Source organism: Sporisorium graminicola, chromosome SGRAM_9 (genome assembly GCF_005498985.1).
Source record: "Sporisorium graminicola strain CBS 10092 chromosome SGRAM_9, whole genome shotgun sequence".
In the NCBI taxonomy this organism is placed as follows: Eukaryota; Fungi; Basidiomycota; class Ustilaginomycetes; order Ustilaginales; family Ustilaginaceae; genus Sporisorium; species Sporisorium graminicola.
In genome coordinates, this window is record NC_043739.1 from 620,051 (window position 1) to 640,258 (window position 20,208).

Consider the following 20,208-nt stretch of genomic DNA (forward strand, 5'->3'; position numbering starts at 1 on the left):
GTTCTTTTCTCAGATCCCTTTGATGTGCGTTCTCGGCGGTGTCTGCGTCACGAAGAGAGTTCTATGAGGCCGAGAGTCTTGAGAGTCCGACAGGTACGCAGACTGCCGTTTTGATCCGCCGCCTTGGCCAATTCAAACACTGAGGCGTTCTTTTACCAAGTTGCTGGGGCTGCACTTGCTGATCTGACGGAGCTATCGAAGCGCTCACTGGTTCTCCCCTCCTACTCAAGCTTCACCTCGACCTGCTCTTGTCCATCACTCCATCACACACACACACACACACACACACACACACACACACACACACACACACACACACACACACACACACACACACACACATACACACACGCGCGCACACACATCCTTCTTATCCTCAAGCTCATCCTTTCGACGACCGTTCCCATCAACCTTGATCCTAGTTTCTTGCATCCCTCACGTAGTCTTGGAAAGCATTCGCGCCCGTGGTGCTGCATTCGCTCTTTTTCTTTCGCTTCATTCTCGAGCTGTCGAGTTGCTGTTCACTTCTCACGGGCACATCCAGCTTCGTCTTCTCAGCCAGCACACGCAAGCCTCTGCTACGTCCTTTCGATGCTCAGCCACTAGAACGGCACACGACCCGAATAAGAGAGAAAGCGCGACCGCGCTCTGACTTCTTGCCGCATCACACCGGAACGACATAGAGCATCTCTTCTCTAGAGCATCGTGATCTCAGCCGCGCAGCCCTCGGACCAACACAGCATCACACAATGTCGCCGCATCCTCGCAGGATAGACAAGGACGCCGCGGCATCCGCTGCGTCTCCATCCCTTTCGCCCTTGATCCCTGCTCACGTCACCAAACGCACCAGAGACAGCAGCTTGGATTTGCCGGATACGAGACCCATCCCTGACCGATCTGAACTCAGCATCAATCGTTCTCTCTATCCGCGTACAAGCAGCCTCATCCGCTCTTATGCATGCAGCTTCCGCTCTGACAGCGACGTCGAAGAAGACGCTTACGACGGGATGGCCACTCTCCGGTACACAGACGATTTTGACACTTCGGACAGCGCCGACCTGAAAGACGTCAAATTCCACGGCCGCAACAACCACAGCAGCGTCGATACTGCCGACCTTTCTACCCTCTCGTATCGCGTCGACGCCGGCTCGCCCACCCCAAGCACAAGGCGTTATGCCAACCTGGGCATGTCAAGGCCACTCTCGTTCCATCCCAACGACCAAAAAGTCAACCCTCGCGCAGTACGCGATCCTTTCAGTCTGCCCGCTTCGCTTGTCGGCTCTGCCGTCAGCATGAACATCCCAACTCCCGCATCGGAATCGCCCGACTTTTTCAACAATCCTTACTCGTGGGATATCATGGAAGGCAAGGACGAACCCGACGACGACCTGCACAATCCGGACGCGCACACCGATGCCAACCACGGCTGGTTCGGCGGGAGTGTGGGCGAGAGAGGGGTGCTCAACATTGGCGTGCTCGCGCTTCTCTCGATTGGCCTTGTGATGCTCTTTGGCGGCTACCCCATCATCTCTTACTTTTCCCGTCATCACGAGAGTACAAAGGGAGGCTACAACCTTGGCGGCGTCAACGCATCCGGTCAGATCGCCAGCATCCCAGGCTTCCGCTCCTCTCTCATTGACCCCGAGACACCTGTGGATGCCATGACGCGCGTCAGCCCGGACGGCACCAAGACCATGAAGCTCGTCTTTTCCGACGAGTTTAACACCGACGGTCGCTCCTTCTACCCCGGCGATGATCCTTTCTGGGAGGCTTCCGATCTGCACTATTTGGCCACCAACAACTACGAGTGGTATTCGCCTGAAGCCGTCACCACCTCCGACGGTTCGTTACGTATCACTCTCGACCAGGTTCAGACCAACAATCTCAACTTTCGCGGCGGCTTCCTCAGCTCGTGGAACAAGTTCTGCTTTACTGGTGGCTACCTCGTTGCTAGTGTTCAGTTGCCAGGTGCTCCTCGTGTTGCCGGTCTGTGGCCCGCTTTCTGGACCATGGGCAACCTGGGGCGTGCAGGCTATGGTGCCACAACCGACGGCACCTGGCCCTACTCGTACACCTCGTGTGATGTCGGCACGCTCATGAACCAGACCGATGCCAACGGCCAGCCCGCTGCTGCTGCCATCGGTGGTGATGTCATGTGGAACAGGAAGGCCGAGTCGACCGCGCTCTCCTTCCTGCCTGGCCAGCGCCTTTCCGCTTGCACCTGCGCTGGCGAGGACCACCCTGGCCCCATCCTCAAGGACGGCACCTTCCGTGGACGCAGCGCACCGGAGATTGATGTTTTTGAAGCTCAGGTCGACGGCACGCTCGGTCTCACCGTTTCGCAGTCGATGCAGACCGCCCCTTTTAATATGTACTACAACCTCACCAACACCACCAGGGCCTATGAGTTCTTCCAGCCTCAGTCGCACATCAACTCGTACAATGGCCAGAACGACCAGCAAGCGCTTAGTGGCATCTCTATGGCTTCGCAGCTCGCCGTGCAGCGTGGTGGTGACGGTAGCTACGCGACTTATGGCTTCGAATACGAACCCGGTCCGAACGGCTACATCGACTGGGAGTCGAACGGCAAGCGATCCTGGAAGGTCAACGCTGCTGCGCTTGCGGCCGACCCAGTCAGCATGATCAGCGACAGACCCATCCCGGAAGAGCCCATGTACATCATCTTCAACCTGGGCATCAGTCAGAACTTTGGCACCCCGGACTGGCGCCGCCTTCGCTTCCCCGCCACCATGTCGGTCGACTGGGTGCGAGTCTACCAAGATCCCGATGCCGAGAATGTGGGCTGTGATCCACCGGATTTCCCCACCGCCGACTATATTGAGCGCCACAAGGCTGCCTACTCCAACGCCAACTACACCGTTTGGGGTGGCACCGCACAAGAGGGTGGCTATGGCGCGTACTGGCCGAAGAATAGGCTGTACCCTGAGGGCTGCGCAGCTCCGAACAGCACACAGCCCGGTTCACCTGTCCAGCCTTACCCTCAGGCGAGCCCTGTACCCTCTGACCAGATCGCCATCGGCCAGGGGCGCTAAAAAGCGACCAGGCACTGGCCTCTGCATGCATGCATGTTCAGCATACTTTCTCTGATACGCGAGCGGACTCGAGAAAAGAATGGTCCCTCCCGAGCACATTTAGCACAACCTCCTTTGCAACACAAACATCTTGTAATCATACCGCTGCGTTCAGCGCCGACAAAGTCAAGCACTTTGCTTGCCGCGCCTTTTTTCCCCCTCTCTATCGCACATACACACACACAAACACACCCACCCACACACACAAAGGCATCTAAACGCACTCACACTCATTTATAGACTCGCACTCGCACTTGCACACTCTCACACTCTCATTCGAAGCGCAATGGACACTGATTGGTACCTACATCGTGCGCGAGGCAGAGAGTCGAGCGCCACCACAGAAGACGGAAGAAAGAGCGATCAGCGTTTGTCGGCCGCCGAGGGGTCGTGATCAAACACTGGTGCTGATAGATGAGGCCCCTAAGCTGGGTAGCGTGGAAGCTCGATAGTTGACGAGATCATCGTCGTCATCGTCCGTGTAGAGATCGTCGTGCTGGCGGTGCTGAAGTGGGGGCGGTTGGAGCAGCATCGAGGTGTACTGTGGTTCTTGTGGTGCGAACTGAACTGCGAGTGACGGGACAGTGGTGGAATATGACAAAATCGAGGGGATTGGGTTGACAGAGGATTGGAGTGGCGGAGGATCAAGCGCCAAATTGCTGGCGAAGGATGGAGCTAGGTGGCTGAGCTTGGCTTTCTTTGGTGCAGCTTCACGGTCGGGTCGATTCGAAGGCTCGGAGTTGCTGTCGGGGCTGCAGGTTGCAGAAGGTGGTTCCTCTTCGACAGCTGCACACGCGGTAGAGTACACACCATTCTCGCCAGCAGCGAGAGCGGCGAGAGAGTCAAACGAAAACATCGTCTCCATCGAGCCGCTACTCGACGACGACGACGACGGCGTGGAGCCCGAGTTGAGCGAATGCGGATCCAGCATCGGCCGATCCGCCAGCTCTGCCAGCGTCTCCATGATCGAGAGCTGCTCTTTTTTATCCAAACAAGCCGGCAAGCCGGACAACGGTTGCGGGGTCAGCGCCATTGGTTGCGATGGCGCATTCGCCCGGACCAGGCTCTGCAGCAAGTGTCCTAGATCCGCGCTCTGATCGACTGCCTCCGGCAGCACCTGATCCCGTGTGTCAGCGTCACCACCGGCAGCGGCTGATGGTGTGCCGTTGATATGAATGGGAAGGGCCAGGGCAGTGGCGTTGGATGCAAAGTACGTGTTCAATGCCGACTGTAATGAGTCCTGATCCTCAGCTAGAACGGAGCCATTCCACGTCGAAAGGTCAGCGCCTTCCATCCAACTGTCGGAGCTCGAAGTGGTGCCTTTGCTCTGAGAGCTACTTTCGGGGCTCGAATCATCGCCATCCATACTAGTGTCTGCGACAGCGCCAAGGTTTTGCCCGGTCGTCGTTGCTGCCACCGCACTCGACATATCCCACTGCAACGGCGGACTGGCCATTGGAATCTGCTGCAACGCAAACTGACCTTGCCTCCTAAAGCTTGACAGCGTCTCGAGCTGCTGATGAGCCATCGCAGCCGACGGAGAGCGATCAGACAACTGCTGCAACGCCCACAAGCACTTCGTAATACGTTCATGGCTCTCGTCCAACTCCCTCCACTGAAAAGAGGAACAGTAGCCTTCGTGCAGCCTGATCTCGGTTTTGATCACCGCGGTGATGCTGTGCACCAGGATCTCGGACCACGGCTCGGTGAGCAACAGATTGCTGCCCGAGTTGCGGACGTACTCGAACGTCGAATCTAGATGGCTGAACGACGTACCCTGGATCGCTGAAATCAGCAGGGCCAGATCCGAACATGCTCGGTCACGCAGTCTCGGGAAGATGCCCGACCTAGCGCGTTCAGACCGAGCCTGCATATCGCTCGCACCAGCCATGTCGATGGTCTGCACCATCTCGACAAACAGCAGGATGGCCAAGTACCACGGAAACGCAAGCAGCACGTACCACGACTGGATCGACGCCGGCAGTTGAGCATGCGAGGCTCGACAGCTATCGATGAGTGGTCCGTAGACCTGATTCCAGTGGTACACGATCGAGAGACCGCTACGGATGTGTTGTTCGACCGACTGCGTCGAGGCGCGTCGCCAGAACGACATCTGCAGCCGGCTGATTTGCCGGAACATGACCACTTTGACGGGCGTCGAGAAGGCCAACGTTGCTGCAGTTTTGGTTGTGTCGCTCGGCCAGGACGTGACAAACGAGTCGGAAAGGTGCTTGCGTTTGGATGTGTTGATGATGTAGTCGTCCCAGATTCCTTTGTGTGCCGTCGAGGGGCTGTCGAGATGTGTGTCCGACGAAGGAGAGGTGAAGGGGATGCACGAGATGATCTCGCTGTCTTCGTCGCATACGACCGGAGGATGTTTGCGCAGGACGCTCGTTTCCGTGTCGATGACTACGCAGAGCCAATAGAGCATGTGGTAGGTGCCTTCCATTCGCGAGGTCACCACCGCATCTGCTGCCGTGTTGCCAGCCCCTGCACTGCCGCCAGCGGTAGGGCCAGGCCGCTTGCTTTCGAGCTCGAACTGGATCTTACCAGCCATTGTCTCTCGTTCGCCAGCATCCCCACTACTACTGCACTGCGCCTCTGATCGAGCTAAGGATACCCCCTTCGCTTTCTGATTGGGACCATTCCACGGACTGACCCCTCTGCGCTTCTTGCTCTCGATCCGAAACTTGATACTAAGCAACTTGCGCATCGCCGCCACGAGCAAAAACGTGCTCCCTTCCGCAGGACTCTGCCAATCGCTCGTGTCAAGAGCACAGTTGTCGCCATTGAGGTCGATATCCGCCTGGTTTGCAACACGCTCGAGCACCTGGCGCGGCTTTTCGGTCCAGGCAAAGAGGATGAGCGCAAAGATAACGCGGAACGAGTCGACGTTGGCAACTCTTTGCAGCTTGTCTCGTGCGCGCTCCCAGAGGGCGAGTCTGATTTTGTTCTCCGATATCTTGCCCAGAGACAGACCGTGAGGTGTACGGTTTGCCAAGCCGCCGATCCAGCTGGGTGTCCATTGAGCCGCGAATGCGAGGACGACAGAGTGGAACGCATCCATGATGTCCTTCTCCCGGCTGGCGGCTGCTGCGGTCGAATGGCCGAGAAGCGTGCGTGCACCACGATCCAGCTCGCAGATGCGCCAGTAGACCAGCTGCTGACTGGATGATGCTGCGTCGGCGCAACTTTGGTCGGCAAGCATGTACGGTGTGTTGGACGAGGTGATCCAGCATTTGAGAGCCTGCTCGGCAGCGCCTTCATAGACGCGGATGAGTCCGTCGTTGAGAAAGATGCGGTCGATGGTGCTCGTCATACGGTTGGTGGATGAAGAGGGAGCGATGGCAAGCAGGTTGTGCAACGCTGTTGCTGCCACTGGGCCGGTCCTTGCCTCCCCTCGCTTCCGCTTCGAGCCATTTGGCGACGAGCTTTCGGTCACTACATTTAGATTCTCAGCTGTGAAGGCTGGTGATGCAGGCTGCGACTGCAGATGAGCCTCCACAGCTGCGTCGCTCTTCTCATTGGCGCGTGAGGATGGCGAGGTAGCTGGGTCACCAAGGTGACCGGTCGGCGCAGAAGAGCTGGGTACACCACCGAGAATGGACAGCACATGCTGGAATGTGCACGTCTTGCCCTTCTTGCGACAATTCGAACAAGCTACCTTGCTCTGGATCGCTTCTGCTACCGACTCGTACTCAGCATTGCAGGCACGTTTGCCTACACGACATCGATCGCAGGATCTGTACTGACGGCGTCGAGGATCTTTGGCAGAGGACGATGCGGACATGAGGAATGGGTAGCTGCTGCCGCGCTTGTTTGCGAGCTCGATGGCTGTGTGTGTCGAGGCTAGTGCACAGAGACCTTTAGCTAGAGTGGCTGAACGGGACCGAGACTCGGGGATGAGACCGGTCTGTCAGCGTCGGAAGGGTGATGGTGTGGATAAGACTTGTTTGCCATCCACAGAATTGACTGTACAGGGTCCGCGGATTGGGCTATGGGTTCAAGCGGAAGCTAATAGGTCCTACACAGGCACAAGGACGGAGGGACCCTCGTTGCCAGTCAGCAACCATGGCAGCGTGCAGAAGAGCATTCCTTCGGCTAGAGGAAAGCTGCAGACGGTCGCGGGAAAGTGTGGGGAAAACACATGGTCGCGAAGGCGTGGGGAACGCGGCAATAAAACAGTGCCGGCCACCGACCACTAACCACCGACAGTCACGAGAGCAACAGCGAGCCGAAACGCTGGTTCAACGTGCCCTGCGTCTTTGCGGAGTTGCAAGTTTTCGCCGGCCAAAAGCCCGACCACACTGTGTGGTTGCGCAAACTGGCTTAGCAAGCTTTCGCCAATACAGCACGCCCTCACATTACGCTCCACAAGTGTCCTCAGACAGGCTGATGATATATTGCTTTCTTGTAACGGCAAAGCGGGGGAGAGAGATAGAGAGAGAGAGAGGCGGGCATGCAAGTGGGGCCGAAGCGGAGCGCAAATGGGCAGCTTGACAATCAGAGCTGCGAACCGAGAAACAGTCGTCTTGTGCTGCGCCTCGCCAGTTGAGAACCAGCTTTTGCGGCCGAAAGTCGAGTATTAAAAACAGGAAAATTAACAATGGTGGAGAAATTGCAACTCGGGAATCGGGACAGAAGTGCGGATTCTCGAATTCTGAATTTTTTGGCTCGAAGAAAAGCAGAAGCAGAAAAAGCAAAGCAGCGAAGCGTGTGCCACCACCACCTCCAACTCTACGGCAGCTCGTGTCTTGACCATCATCCCGATTCACTGCCAATCATACCTAGGCGGTTCAAGCTCGCTCGAACATGGCTGCATCCACGGCAACGGTCACAGAAGTGGCTCCCAAAGACATCAGCAATCTCTTCGCTTCCATCCAGAAGTCCGTCTCGGCTCTTAGCACCTCGGTCAAGGCCTTCGAAAAGGACGTCGTCGATGCTGCATCCAGCGACTCGTCTTCGAACCCGTTCGCATACCCTGATGGCATCTCGTTGCTTACGGTCAAGAATGATGCTATGCTCGACTATCTTCACCACGTTGTAGCAGTCTGCATCGCCAAGATGTCGGGTCGATCGCTTGCCAGCAGCAGCGGCAGCGGCAGCTCGGGCGCGGCACAAGGACCAGCAGACCTCGTTCAAGACCTTGTCAAGCTGCGCCTGATGCTCGAAAAGCTCCGTCCATTGGAGAGTCGCCTCAAGTACCAGATGGACAAGCTGCTTCGTGCTGCTGCTGATGCAGACAAGGAGGTGCTTCTGGGTCGGTCCAGACCCGCATCTACCAAGGCCAAGAAGAGCAAGGGGGACAGCAGCGACGAGGACGCTGGAGGTGCAAGCGACGACGATCTCGCCTTCCGACCCAATCCATCCGCATTCATGCAGGACAAAGCTCGTACACATGCCAAAACGTCGTCCAAGCCCAATGGCGCATCCAGAAGAAAAGAACGCGACTCTTCCTCCGACTCTGACTCTGACCAAGAAGACGGCGGCAAGACTGCCGTGTATCGACCGCCCAAGCTCGTGCCCATGTCGTACGACCCCGATGCACGCTCCAACAAAAAGAATTCGTCGATCACGCGCAATTCGGCTCTGCTCTCGGATCTCACCGCCAGCATGTCTTCCAACCCATACGAAGCCTCCTCTGGCGGTGTCGGCGTCGGCGGCCGTGGGCGTCTCGCTTCCAACACCTCTTCTCGCGCAAAGGCACTGTCACGAATGGAAGAGTTCGAAGAGGAAAACTTTACGCGTCTCGTCATGTCCAAGAAGGACTCGCGCAAACGCCGACGCGACGAAGCCGACGTCGCGCTCGGCGGTGCTGGTCTCAGCTCGGGTCGCGACGGCAGGAGGAGGATTGGCGGTGGCATGGAGGAGGAGTTTGGCGATCTGCTCAGAGGCGCCGGTCTGGACGGACGCAACGGCAAAAAGGCCCACAAGGCGCAGCACGCTTACGATGCGCTTCGAGCCAACAGCAAGGCCGGCTCGACACTGCAGAGGTCCAAGAGCAGCTCGTCGCGCGCTTCGGCAGCGCCTGCCGCTGCTGCTGCTGCCGGTGGCAAGGTCAACAAGTTCAAGAACCAGGTCAACCGTCAGTCGCGCAGGTGATCGCGTTGAGGGTTTTGTTTTCTTGTACGCATGCAATGTTCAGAGCCTTTCATCATCCGTCCCTTTGAAGCAAGTCGTGATGCTCATGTGATGTAATGAGGACAAGCAGTTTTGTGACAATACAGCAAGCGCGCAAAATATCTCACTGCGCCTCCGCACCGTCGTCCTCGTCATCTTCGTCGTTGTCGTCTGCGTCTGCGCTCGAATCGAAAAACCCAACCACCTGAAGCTGCGCTCCCGACTCCACTCCATCCTGCGTCGCTTGCTCATCAAGCGATCGCGTGACGCCGTCGTCGACGCCTCTCCCGCCTCTGCCCTGATACTCGGCTGGGTCCCTCCGCTTTCGTCGCCTGCGCTCGAGCCTCTGCCTTTCGAGCGTCTGGTGGATCCACTGCAGCTTCTCGGCGTGTGTGGAGCCACACTGATCCGCGGGTGGAGCGGCTCGCGATGCGAGAATGTCGTAGTATACTTTCTCGGCCAGATGCACCGCTGCATCCGTGAGTCCAGAGATCGACGTTACGGGGCGGTGGTCGTTGAGGGAAGGGGGCGGGAATGGGATGCTTGATAGATTTGAAGAGCGGGCATCAGCTACTGGTTGAGGAACGAGTTGACGATAAGTCAGCTGAAAGAGCGGTTGCGTTGCGACTGATGTTTCGGATGATGGCTTTTGGTTCGCCAAGGTGACCACGCGTTCGATAACAGGCCGAAGAGCTTCCTGTGCTGATCTTTGTGGATCGTCGTCGGCTGCTTCGGTCTGAACGTAGTAGACGTATTGACCCTTGGGACACGAAAAGGTGCCTTCGCCCATCATGAGCACGGTCACCGTGTTCGGGTTGCTACCGATCGAGCCCGGAGGGAACACGATGAGCCCAGTCTCTGGCGGCAGGTCGGATGAAGGGGCATCATCCGGCCCAGCGTCGGACGGTGCTTCTTTGCCGTTCGGTGTGGAGAAGTGGATCGGTTTGTCGAGGACCAGAACCGCTCTATACAGAGCCACCTGCTTTGCCTCGGAAGCTGGCGGATGATCCCCGGCGATACCGAGCTGTTGCAGCATCTCATCGCTAGACACGACATAGTCCGCTGTCACGCCGCTGTCAATCCCATCAATCCCAATCTCCCACTTGGCACCTTCACCATCGCGCTTCGCCGACTTGATCTCGTGCGCCAGAATAAACATGCCTCCTTTCACCGCCGATGCGCGACAATAACCCTGCGCAAGCTCTCCCGCCCCTCCATACTGTCCTACCAGGTACGCCGAGTTGCCGTATCTTCCCACACTCTGCATATGACTCTTTGCTCTCGCCATGGCTGCCTCCGTAGTCTCGGTCGGCGTGGCGCATAGACACACGCCGTACGCGACTGCATCGACAAGGTCCGGCGACATCTTGTGCACCTCCGCCAGGTAGTCGACAAACGGTCTTTGAGCCGTCGCTGGGTTCTGGGCAAGATCCGACTGCCAGTCTTCGGCGCCGATGTACATGAGAAGCTTCATGAGCTTGCGCTTGGCGATGAGCGAGAGCGTTTTGGTCTTGAAGATGTCTTCTTTGCTCGCTGGGACGCTTGTCAAGACGGTCATGCTCTCGTCGGTGGTCGAGGTCGACGCGACGCAGGTGCGCTCTAGCAAGCGGAAGGTGGCATAGGATGAGACTTTGGATCGGATGAGGCAGTCTATCGATGGCCCAGTTGCGGGGAGCAAGGTAGGAGCGAGCGAGATTGCGTAGTGCCGGTCGAGAGATGCTAGCGGATCGGGCAAGTGCAAAGGCGCATCTGGTACGTGTTCGTCGGCCTTGCCCGAGGAAGGGAAGCTGATATCGATGCCCTCAATGCGCGCCATCGATCTGGAGCCGTTCTCCGAGCCTTTCTGCACATTCTGCGACCATGTGAGCAGTTCGGAAAGTGTCAGACTCGCCCATTGATCCGCATAGTAATCGTGCTTGTCGATGTGGATCACGGAGAGACCAGCCGAGGCGAGAGCCGCTGAAAGGATGCTCTGTGTTAGGCCGGTGCTGAAGATTGCCACGTCGTAGTGGGTGTGATCTAGCGACATGGCTGGATGTGTTCCTGACTCCAGCAGCTTGACCGTGCTGCGGAATAAGGATGATGATGATGGTTGAGGCGAGCTGGCACGATTCTCGCTTTTTGGTCGTCTTCAGGGTCCAATCTACCAAAGCACCGTCTCCGAATTCCGACTTTTTGAATCCCTCAGTAAAAAAAAAACGTCGTTGTTGCTTTCTTCTTCAACACCAACTCTGTCACCCGCACCAAACTCGTTCATCATGAGCGGTATTCTGGCAGCCACTGGGGAGGCACAGCAGATCGCACCTGCTTCTGTCCAGGTTCGAATCGTAGAAGCTGGAACAGCCGCGAGCAGCTCTTCTCGCAGTAAAGTGCTACTCCCCGTCGACACCATCCGCTCAATGGAGCTTCAGACTGGGGATGCAGTGCTTGTCATCGCTAACGACTCGAGTAACGATGCCACGTCCATCGTAGGCACCGTTTGGCCGTCCTTTGCTTTGGAAGCTGCGACCATCCGCCTGCCAATCGCTGCTCAGCTGCCCACTGGTCTTCAGCCAGGCCAAATCGTCTCGGTCCTTGCTCTCCACACTACGCAGACAAGAGGCACTCTCAGAAAGCCTCCTACTGCTGCCAACATTACTTTGACTGTATCCTCAGAGCAGTCCACCAATATTTCGACCTCACTAGCAAAACTTGGCAAGTCTGACCGCCAAATGCTGACCGTCCATGCAAAAGAGTGTCTTGCCGACCTCGAATGCATTCGTCTCGGTCAGCAACTCTCCGTGGCGTTCCAGGGAAGTCTGTATCACTTCTGCGTCTCCGTCATCGTCGACGTGAATGGACAACAAGGCTGGACCGTCTCGACTTCGACGCGCAGCACGACACAGGTGTGCTTGGTAAGCCGCACAACCGAGGTCTCCCTCAGGTCTTCTCCTTCCGATGCCGACTCGAAAAAGGCGAGAGAATCAGCCGCCGCAGAAAAGGCGCTGAACGGGACCAAAGAAGACCCGTACTCGAAACTCGGCGGACTGGATCGACAGATCGCCGAGATCAGGACCTTAATTGAGATGCCGCTTATGTCCCCCGAGATCTTTGTCCAGTACGGCCTCAAACCACCCAAGGGTGTCCTCCTTTACGGCCCGCCAGGAACAGGAAAGACATCGCTCGCACGAGCAGTTGCCGCGGCCACTGGGTCGTCCTTTCTCACCATCAACGGGCCCGAGCTCTCCTCCGCTTTCCATGGCGAGACCGAGTCCAAGCTCCGCAACATCTTTCGAGAGGCGAGGCGCAAGAGTCCTTGCATTATTATCATCGACGAGATCGATGCTTTGGCGCCAAGGAGAGAAGGAGGCTCCGGCCAAGGTGCCAACACGGATGGCGCGGGCGAGGTCGAACGTAGGGTCGTTGCACAGTTGCTGACGCTTCTTGATGGTATGGAGGAAGCTGACGATGACGATGATGACGACCTACAGGCGGAAGAGGCAGACGATGGCAATAAGATAGACGAAAAGCACAGCATTACGGCCGAGCGGTCAAGGTCTGTCAAGGCGCCTGCTCGCGTCGTTGTTCTTGCTGCCACGAACCGACCCAATGCCATCGACCCCGCTCTTCGTCGCCCCGGTCGTCTGGACCGCGAGATCGAGATCGGCATTCCCACCGCCGCCGCTCGAGGCGACATCATCCGCACCCTCATCCGATCTGTTCCACACGATCTTACACAACAGCACATTGACGAGCTTGCCAGCCGCACACATGGCTACGTCGGAGCCGATCTCTCCGCTCTCATCCGTGAGGCTGGTATGCGAGCGGTTCGTCGTACGTTTGCTCGCCGTCGCTCAGGATCGGATGAGCTCGAGGCCAAGATTGAATCCATGTCGCTCGAGACGACCTCAAATCCCAGCAAAGCAATCGACACGACGCTCGACAAAGTCACCGCCGCCGACTTGCATGCGGCCCTCTCGCTCGTTCGACCTTCTGCCATGCGCGAGATCTTCCTCGAGCCACCCAAAGTGTTCTGGTCCGACATTGCCGGCTCTTCAACACCATCTGCTGGTGGATCAGGAGCCTTGTCGACCAAGTCGGTCCAGTCTCAGGTGCGTGAACTGGTCGAATGGCCGATCAAGCATGCTGCAGTCTTTGCACGACTCGGCGTTTCACCACCGCGCGGCGTGCTCCTCTACGGTCCACCGGGCTGTTCCAAGACCCTTATTGCGCGCGCCCTCGCCACCGAGTCAGGCTTAAATTTCCTCGCAGTCAAAGGTCCCGAGCTGTACTCCAAGTACGTGGGCGAATCGGAACGTGCCATCCGCGACACTTTCAAGAAAGCACGAGCCGCAGCCCCCAGCATCGTCTTTTTCGACGAGATCGACGCGCTCTCCTCGAGTCGCGATGGCGATTCTTCCAGCGGTGACGCGCTCAACAGCCGCATCATCGCTACCCTGCTCAACGAGATGGACGGCATCGAAGCCATGTCCGACGTCATTGTCATTGGCGCCACCAACCGGCCACAGTCGTTGGATCCTGCGCTGCTGCGACCGGGACGACTCGACAGACTTGTCTACGTGGGTCCTCCCGATCAAGAGGCTCGGAAGCAGATCTTGCGCACACGCATGGCAAAGATGGCCGTCAGCGCCGGCGCCGTTGACTTGGACAAGCTTGCACAGCTGACAGAGGGGTGCTCGGGTGCCGAGGTGGTTTCGATCTGCCAAGAGGCAGGGTTGCTGGCGATGGACGAGGATATCAACTGTCAAGCGATCGAGCACCGCCATTTCGAGAGCGCGGCTCTGTCTGTCAAGCGGCGCATCACTTCGCTCATGATTCGACAGTACGAGAGCTGGCGCGATACACTTGTAGTCTAAACCAAAGCTCGCTCACTCTGTGTGACGGTCACAAAGGGCAAAGAAACGAGATTCGATTAACCCTGAATGAACGAATGACTACGAATGCATGTAAAGAAAGTGCGAACGAACCCCATGACTGCGACAAGGGGGGACCCAAAGGAAGGAAAGAAGCGACAGGAGACACTAATTGTCGCCGTAAGTGGCGATCTTGTTGTAGTACAACACGGAGCAGTACGATGCTTCGATCTTGCTCGCCACCAACTGGCTGAACACGGTGATGTAGAAGAGCACAAACGACGAAGCGAACAGCCACCAAGCGGCGCGCAGCACGGCGCCTCGGATTTCGGCAGGCGAGTACCCCTGCGCAATCGCGGGCATCAAGGACCTCGACGTTTGCTGCAGAAGCTGAGCCTTTTCCGGGTCCTGCTTCTTGGGCTTGGGGGGCGGGTAGAGCTGTGCGGGGAGGTGGACGACGAGCACGTAGATAAGCGCAGTGGAGAGGAGACCGATGAGGAGCTGCATGAAGATCAGCCAGGACGAGCGGCCGAGTGGGCAGATGAGCACCGTGGCGCCGGCGTAGTAGAAGGCGTACAGGAACGCCTTTGCGGCCAGGACAGTCCAGATCATAGATGTGTTGAGGATGAGCTGCTTGGGATCGTGCAGCTTGAGCGCATGGCCCACGTGGTCGCTCCACACCTTTGCGGGGATTTTGGCGGGGAGGACAAACATGCGCAACATGGTGACGATCAAAAAGAAGACGCTCACTCCGATGGCGATGGCGATCTGGATGCCGATGTGCAGCTTATCGAACCTGGCGTTGAGGAAAGCACCCCACGCCCACCCCCACACCGCGCCGATGACCCAACCGCACAGCACATCCAGCGGCCAGTGCAGTGCGAGATACAGACGCGACACACCACTCGCCAGCGTCAGCAGTGCTAGCACAGCATGCATCGACGCGGGAAAGTGAAAGCGCACATCCGGCTGGTTGCGCGAAAAGTAGTAGCTCGCATACACGCACGCCATAAACGCCGAGTGGCCCGACGGAAACGTGTAGTCGTACTGCCTCAACGGCGTCTTGAGCGTGTACGGGTTGAGCCTCAGCCGGTTCGCCGCCACCCACGCCGGTCGCGGCACGGGACGGAGCACCTTGATCAGGTTGACCATGCCGAAAGTCACGACACATGCGCGCATGATGATGTTGACCTCGAGCTGGTTCCACCGAGACCAGTAGATGCACGCACCGATAATGATCAGGATCGACTCCTGACACGCGTAGTGCAACAGTAGCGAGGGGACTCGCAGACCGGGGATGCTCTGAATGGCGTTGATCACGCTCACCTCGAACTGGCGGTAGGTCGGATGCAGGCGTGCAGAGAGAAGGTGCCTCCAGGCGACCTTGTCGCGGTAGTCGATGTTATGGCGCTGGCACTGCCTGAGCGAGCACTCGACAATCTTGTCTTCACACTCCTGCTTGATCTCTTCCGCCGACCTGCCGTGCAGCGGGACCGGCTCGAGCAGAGCGTAGGTCACTTTGGCGTACGGCATCATCATGAGCAGCAAAAAGTCGAACAGGAAGCTCGAATCGGCTTTGCGCAGGTGGATCGGGTACGGCATGTCGTAGCCAATGCTCACGGGCACGATCTCGACCTGGTGCGGATGAGCCGCCGCAAACTCGAACGTGGGCAAGCCAAACTTGACAAAGTTGTTGCGCGCCACGGTGACCGCCTGTGGGAAAATGACAAGGTTTTTGGCCAGGATCGGGTTGTGCACCCACTCTTCGAGCATCTTGACCAGCGCAATCCCGCGTCGCTTGACCACCGAGATGGGCCGGCACAGGAGCCCGACAATGCCAGTGCTCGCCGCCTCGCCCACGATCATCGACGAGTTGGTCAGCGTCGGCAGACAACCATCTAGAAAGATGTACGGGTGCTCGGCGCAGTAGATGCGTCGAACCGCAGCGTGCGACGCCTCGCGCCACTCCGAGGCGGTAAAGTACTCGTTGGGGAGCGGGTTACCCTGGTGATCCACCACGTTGAACGACACGAGCGGGAAGATCTGCTTGGGATGCAGGCCCTTGGGCCCCCTGAAGAACAAAATCCACGTCGCGGACACCAGCACCCAGATCAGCTGGCCAATGCCGAGCAGGATGCCAAAAGGAATGTAGAGGATCCAGAGGAACGACCACCATGTGAGCATCTTGGGGTTGAGGCGCCGCGAAGGCCACGAAGCCTCACAGGCGGCGGTATCGAGTTCGGTCTCGACAGCCATCTTGACGTTGTGTGTCGCTCGGCTGGCTCAGCTCGGAGGGAGAACGCGGGCGGTTTCTTGCGAGCGTAAGGAGGAGGTGGACCCTGGTGGTGGTGGTGGTGATGGGAAGGAAAGGAGGGAGGGGGGAGGCAACGTTAGACGAAGAAGGAGGGTGCAGCGAGGAGTTGTCCTGAGAATACAGGAACGAGCGAGTTGGTCCACCAAAAAGAGTCGCCTCGTCTTGAATGTTCAAGGGAAGGGGTGACAAGCACCAGCAAACCGATAACCGGCAACGCTTTGCAGACAGTCGGGGTGTCTTTTCGTGACAGAGTACAGCGAGCAAAGGCCTGCCTGGCACGCATGCATTGCCGGCAACTACGAGCAAGACACATGATTTCGTGTTGCAGCGTCGAAGAGTTTGATAGACTGTCTGCTTGGTGCTATCGTAATGACCGCGGACGAGTGGACAGAGGCTGTGAGCCTGGAAGGATGGATGCACATGCGTGCAAGTCAATTAAGCGGACAATCAATGGCCGTGAGGTTTTGCTGGGTGTATATCCGAATACTTGTGCTTCCATGTCTCAGATGCGGAGCTGGACAGCTGGAATGAAATGGGGGCGAGGTGCTGTCATTGCCCCCTGTACCCGTTGATTCTGTTAAGCTCCAATTCCCGGGTTGAGCCTTATAGGCGCATCGGAGGCCGAAAAAATGTATGAGACACGGACACCCATTTCCCAATTTCATTTCCGCCGTTTATTAATAATCGAGCGCAAATCTCGACTGTCTCAGAGGTCCATGCTGAGAACGAGGCGTGCGGCACGGTGAACCCTGCATCGCCTGTTCCTCTGAACATTCAGTCGATTGGTGCGACAAAACTGAGTGAGACGAATGCCTCTGCCCGGTAATTGCACGCCGCGAATTGCGGGTCGGCACGCTCTTCTGCCCTCTGCATCGCGGAATGCTTGCCTTGGGTGAGGTGAATCCCGCTCAGAGCAGAGATGACATCGTTATGGATGCTTGCTCTTTTTCTTTTGGAAGAGGCCGAAGCGGTCGTGGCCCAAGGTTCTCTCGATGCTGTGCAAGTGAGATCGGGCTATCTTTCCTGCCTTCCTTCCCACTTAGAACAAGCAGTTCATACTGGTGAACACATTTGCAAAAAGGCACCTCCATTCGGGTCCACGACCACGACCACGACCACCATCATCTTCCATTCGTCAAGAACTAGCGACAAGCCCTTTCGTCGTCCCGCACAATCGACCAAATACTTGCCATCAAGATGCTGTGCACAAGAACTTGGTCGGGCTGTGTAGCCATCGTAGCACTGCTAGCCCTGGCTGCGGATCCTGTTCACGCGCAAAGCCCGGCTTCGACTGGATCGGCGGCGACGAGCTCGACTGCATCAGTCTCTGCAACAGTTACAATTCCTGCTGTTCCGACAGCCTCTGCCACCATAGCTCCGTACCTTGCATCCTGCCCCGCCGAGTATGAGCTTCAGATCACTGCGTGCCTCGACACGGTAGCGCGCGATGGAGCGGTGCTGCCTTGCAACCCAGACGACTGGTGGTGTAACTGCAACAACTGGCAAGGCATCCTCTCGTGCTACCAGCCCTGCCCAAACATGCAAGAGCAGCTCGACATTGACTGGAACCAACAGAACTGCCAGGGCCAGCACGGATACGCAAACCTGTACGGAGGCAACTCGACGGGGACCTATCTCGGTTCCAACATTACCACCACTGGCTCCAACGGCTACACACGCAGCTATTACAGCGAGATGCCACTCACCTCGACCTCGACCTCGACCGCCTGGTCGTGGTCGCCGACGGCGTCTGGCTCGAGTCAGCAGCGCTCCCCGTCGTCGGCCAGCACCTCGCACCACTTTGCAGCTATGCCCGCTGGCCTCATCGCATGCTCGCTCGCTCTCGTAGCAGCTGCCAATCTTGTACTCCTCTAGAGGGTGTTCATGTTCGCCATTTTTCGTCTTGCATCGCCTTGTCCCCCATCGTCACTGCTGTTCCTTCGTTTTTCTCGCGTCATCGTCTTGTTAGGGTAATCAACACACATTTCTTCGCACATTTGTTTTTTGGACTGCCGCTGGGGGTTTGCTTTTTTGGTGGCGTGTGTCTGAGGCTTGCAGCGTGCCTGAGTCGCAGAGCAAACAAACTCGGATCGGGACTAGAAAGAAAGTTCGATGGATCCTAATTTTGGGGACTGAATAATTCCTTGCTTTGTTAAGGCTGCAGGTATCGACATGTCCGAATCGTGCAAAAAATCCTTTGCTACCGATGATAACAGCAGCTGCTCGTGCTATACTATGTCAATGCTGATCGTCTCGGCAGCCAGCTGATTCCGAACACCCTGCCTCCCTCCAGCAGACCCATAGTGGCTAAGGCACCATGGAGAGCGCTCAGCATCTGGCTCTCACAGAGATCGATTAAGCGACACAAGCGCAGATCGAGCACGCACGAGGCCCGCTCAGCTGCTCGAAGCGCGGCGTCAAGAAACTTGGGTCGATCACTGCTTTATCTTGATCCTATCCGCATAAACTCACACACGGTCACTTCAGCTACTAGATGGCGCTGGAAACACTAAATCTCGTTCGCAGCTGAGGCGGAGCCAGGCATCTAGACTAGCCAGCCAGGTATCCGCTCGTCCAGAAACGATCACCATCCAAGTCGTCCCTACCCAGGCTAGGCTAGGCGCCTTCCCACAAACCGGTGCTGTGTCTCATCTGGATCTGGTCCCAGACACGGCGGCTGCGAGCGGTTGTGGTAGATATATGGCGATTCATGCGGTGCAAGCAAGATCCCGACGCTTATCTTGTCAATTTACCGCCAGAAACGTGTGTGAGTGCATTTAAGGCACTTATTTCCTTCAGCAGTCCCGAACGAGCTCGGCATTGCGAGCGCTAGCGTGCCTGCATCTACTGGGACCCCCTCGCAAGGCTTGCATGGCTCTCATGCGGCGGCTAGTGTAGAAGCGAGTCGCTGCCTGGTCGCCTTCTGCTAGGCGAGCTTTGCGCTAGAAAGGACCAACAGAAGAACATGTGTTGCATGACAATGCCTCTGCAATGCCTCTGCATGTGAGCCTAGGCTGAACTGGTCGCTTCGAACAATAGGCATCGCACTAGTAGCAGGATAGAGGTAGAGGGTCGCATGAAGCATCTTTAAGAAGCTAAATTAGAAGCCGTTTCGCAAATCTCTCCGAATACACTGTATCAGGTGGTCAGTCGATGCTCAGCGCGCAGTGAGCCACGATAAGTCCAGGGTCAGCCATGTGCCCGTCAATGTACGCTTGAACCTAGTATCTTGAAAACACTATTTGAGTCTCATTGCGGCGTCTACTTACTACATGTGGCTTCTCTGGTGATGTGTTTGAGACGCGGGAGTCTGGCTATCGATCGATACCACCATCGTGCAACTACTCGGATGATGAATGCACTACCCACGGTCTACGCCACCGACAAGCGATCGATAAGGGACAGTGCGCATACAACCGCCTCGACGTTAGCATCTGTACAAGCGTGACAGTCGCAAGAGCGGATGCATTGTACAGGGCATCGGAAAAGCTCGATGTTTGGTTTAGCGCGGAACCAAATACATGTATGCGAACGAACTATCATGAAACGTGCGTGTACCATGTCTCATGGCCGATGGGACCCATCTAGTTCAAGCCTACCCTGAAATGAAGGAAACATGGTCTTTGTGAACAAACGGGTTCGCGGGTAATGCGAGACCATGGCGGAGATCTGGTCAATGCTATAGCGTGTCCAGTTTCTTGGTTGATTGCCGATAACGGTGTTGCTTGGGAATTCATACGTGCATAAGCGACGAGAGGATGGGAACAATCGAGTCTCGAGATACTGTATCTCTGAATGGTGGCGAAGCCGTCTGCCAAGGTCTTTGTCG

At 57.1% G+C, this 20,208-nt stretch overlaps 7 protein-coding genes across 7 annotated transcripts; 4 read left to right on the plus strand and 3 right to left on the minus strand.

The window, feature by feature from the left end:
* Window positions 1–749: 749 nt before the first annotated feature.
* On the plus strand, window positions 750–3,053 carry EX895_006588 (uncharacterized protein; the record flags this gene model as incomplete). The annotated part of the gene is made up of 1 exon (XM_029887179.1): window positions 750–3,053. One exon carries the CDS (start codon window positions 750–752, stop codon window positions 3,051–3,053), a length of 2,304 nt encoding a protein of 767 aa, XP_029736671.1.
* A 433-nt stretch (window positions 3,054–3,486) lies between these two features.
* EX895_006589 (uncharacterized protein) lies at window positions 3,487–6,882 on the minus strand (the record flags this gene model as incomplete). Its single annotated transcript, XM_029887180.1, has 1 exon — window positions 3,487–6,882. The coding sequence occupies one exon, from the start codon at window positions 6,880–6,882 to the stop codon at window positions 3,487–3,489; it is 3,396 nt and encodes a 1,131-aa protein (XP_029736672.1).
* A 1,022-nt stretch (window positions 6,883–7,904) lies between these two features.
* EX895_006590 (uncharacterized protein) lies at window positions 7,905–9,194 on the plus strand (the record flags this gene model as incomplete). Its single annotated transcript, XM_029887181.1, has 1 exon — window positions 7,905–9,194. The coding sequence occupies one exon, from the start codon at window positions 7,905–7,907 to the stop codon at window positions 9,192–9,194; it is 1,290 nt and encodes a 429-aa protein (XP_029736673.1).
* A 142-nt stretch (window positions 9,195–9,336) lies between these two features.
* Window positions 9,337–11,241, minus strand: EX895_006591 (uncharacterized protein; the record flags this gene model as incomplete). Its single annotated transcript, XM_029887182.1, has 1 exon — window positions 9,337–11,241. The coding sequence occupies one exon, from the start codon at window positions 11,239–11,241 to the stop codon at window positions 9,337–9,339; it is 1,905 nt and encodes a 634-aa protein (XP_029736674.1).
* Window positions 11,242–11,470: 229 nt separating this feature from the next.
* On the plus strand, window positions 11,471–14,068 carry EX895_006592 (uncharacterized protein; the record flags this gene model as incomplete). The annotated part of the gene is made up of 1 exon (XM_029887183.1): window positions 11,471–14,068. One exon carries the CDS (start codon window positions 11,471–11,473, stop codon window positions 14,066–14,068), a length of 2,598 nt encoding a protein of 865 aa, XP_029736675.1.
* Window positions 14,069–14,233: 165 nt separating this feature from the next.
* EX895_006593 (uncharacterized protein) lies at window positions 14,234–16,321 on the minus strand (the record flags this gene model as incomplete). The annotated part of the gene is made up of 1 exon (XM_029887184.1): window positions 14,234–16,321. One exon carries the CDS (start codon window positions 16,319–16,321, stop codon window positions 14,234–14,236), a length of 2,088 nt encoding a protein of 695 aa, XP_029736676.1.
* A 1,255-nt stretch (window positions 16,322–17,576) lies between these two features.
* Window positions 17,577–18,254, plus strand: EX895_006594 (uncharacterized protein; the record flags this gene model as incomplete). Its single annotated transcript, XM_029887185.1, has 1 exon — window positions 17,577–18,254. One exon carries the CDS (start codon window positions 17,577–17,579, stop codon window positions 18,252–18,254), a length of 678 nt encoding a protein of 225 aa, XP_029736677.1.
* Between the last annotated feature and the right edge of the window lie 1,954 nt (window positions 18,255–20,208).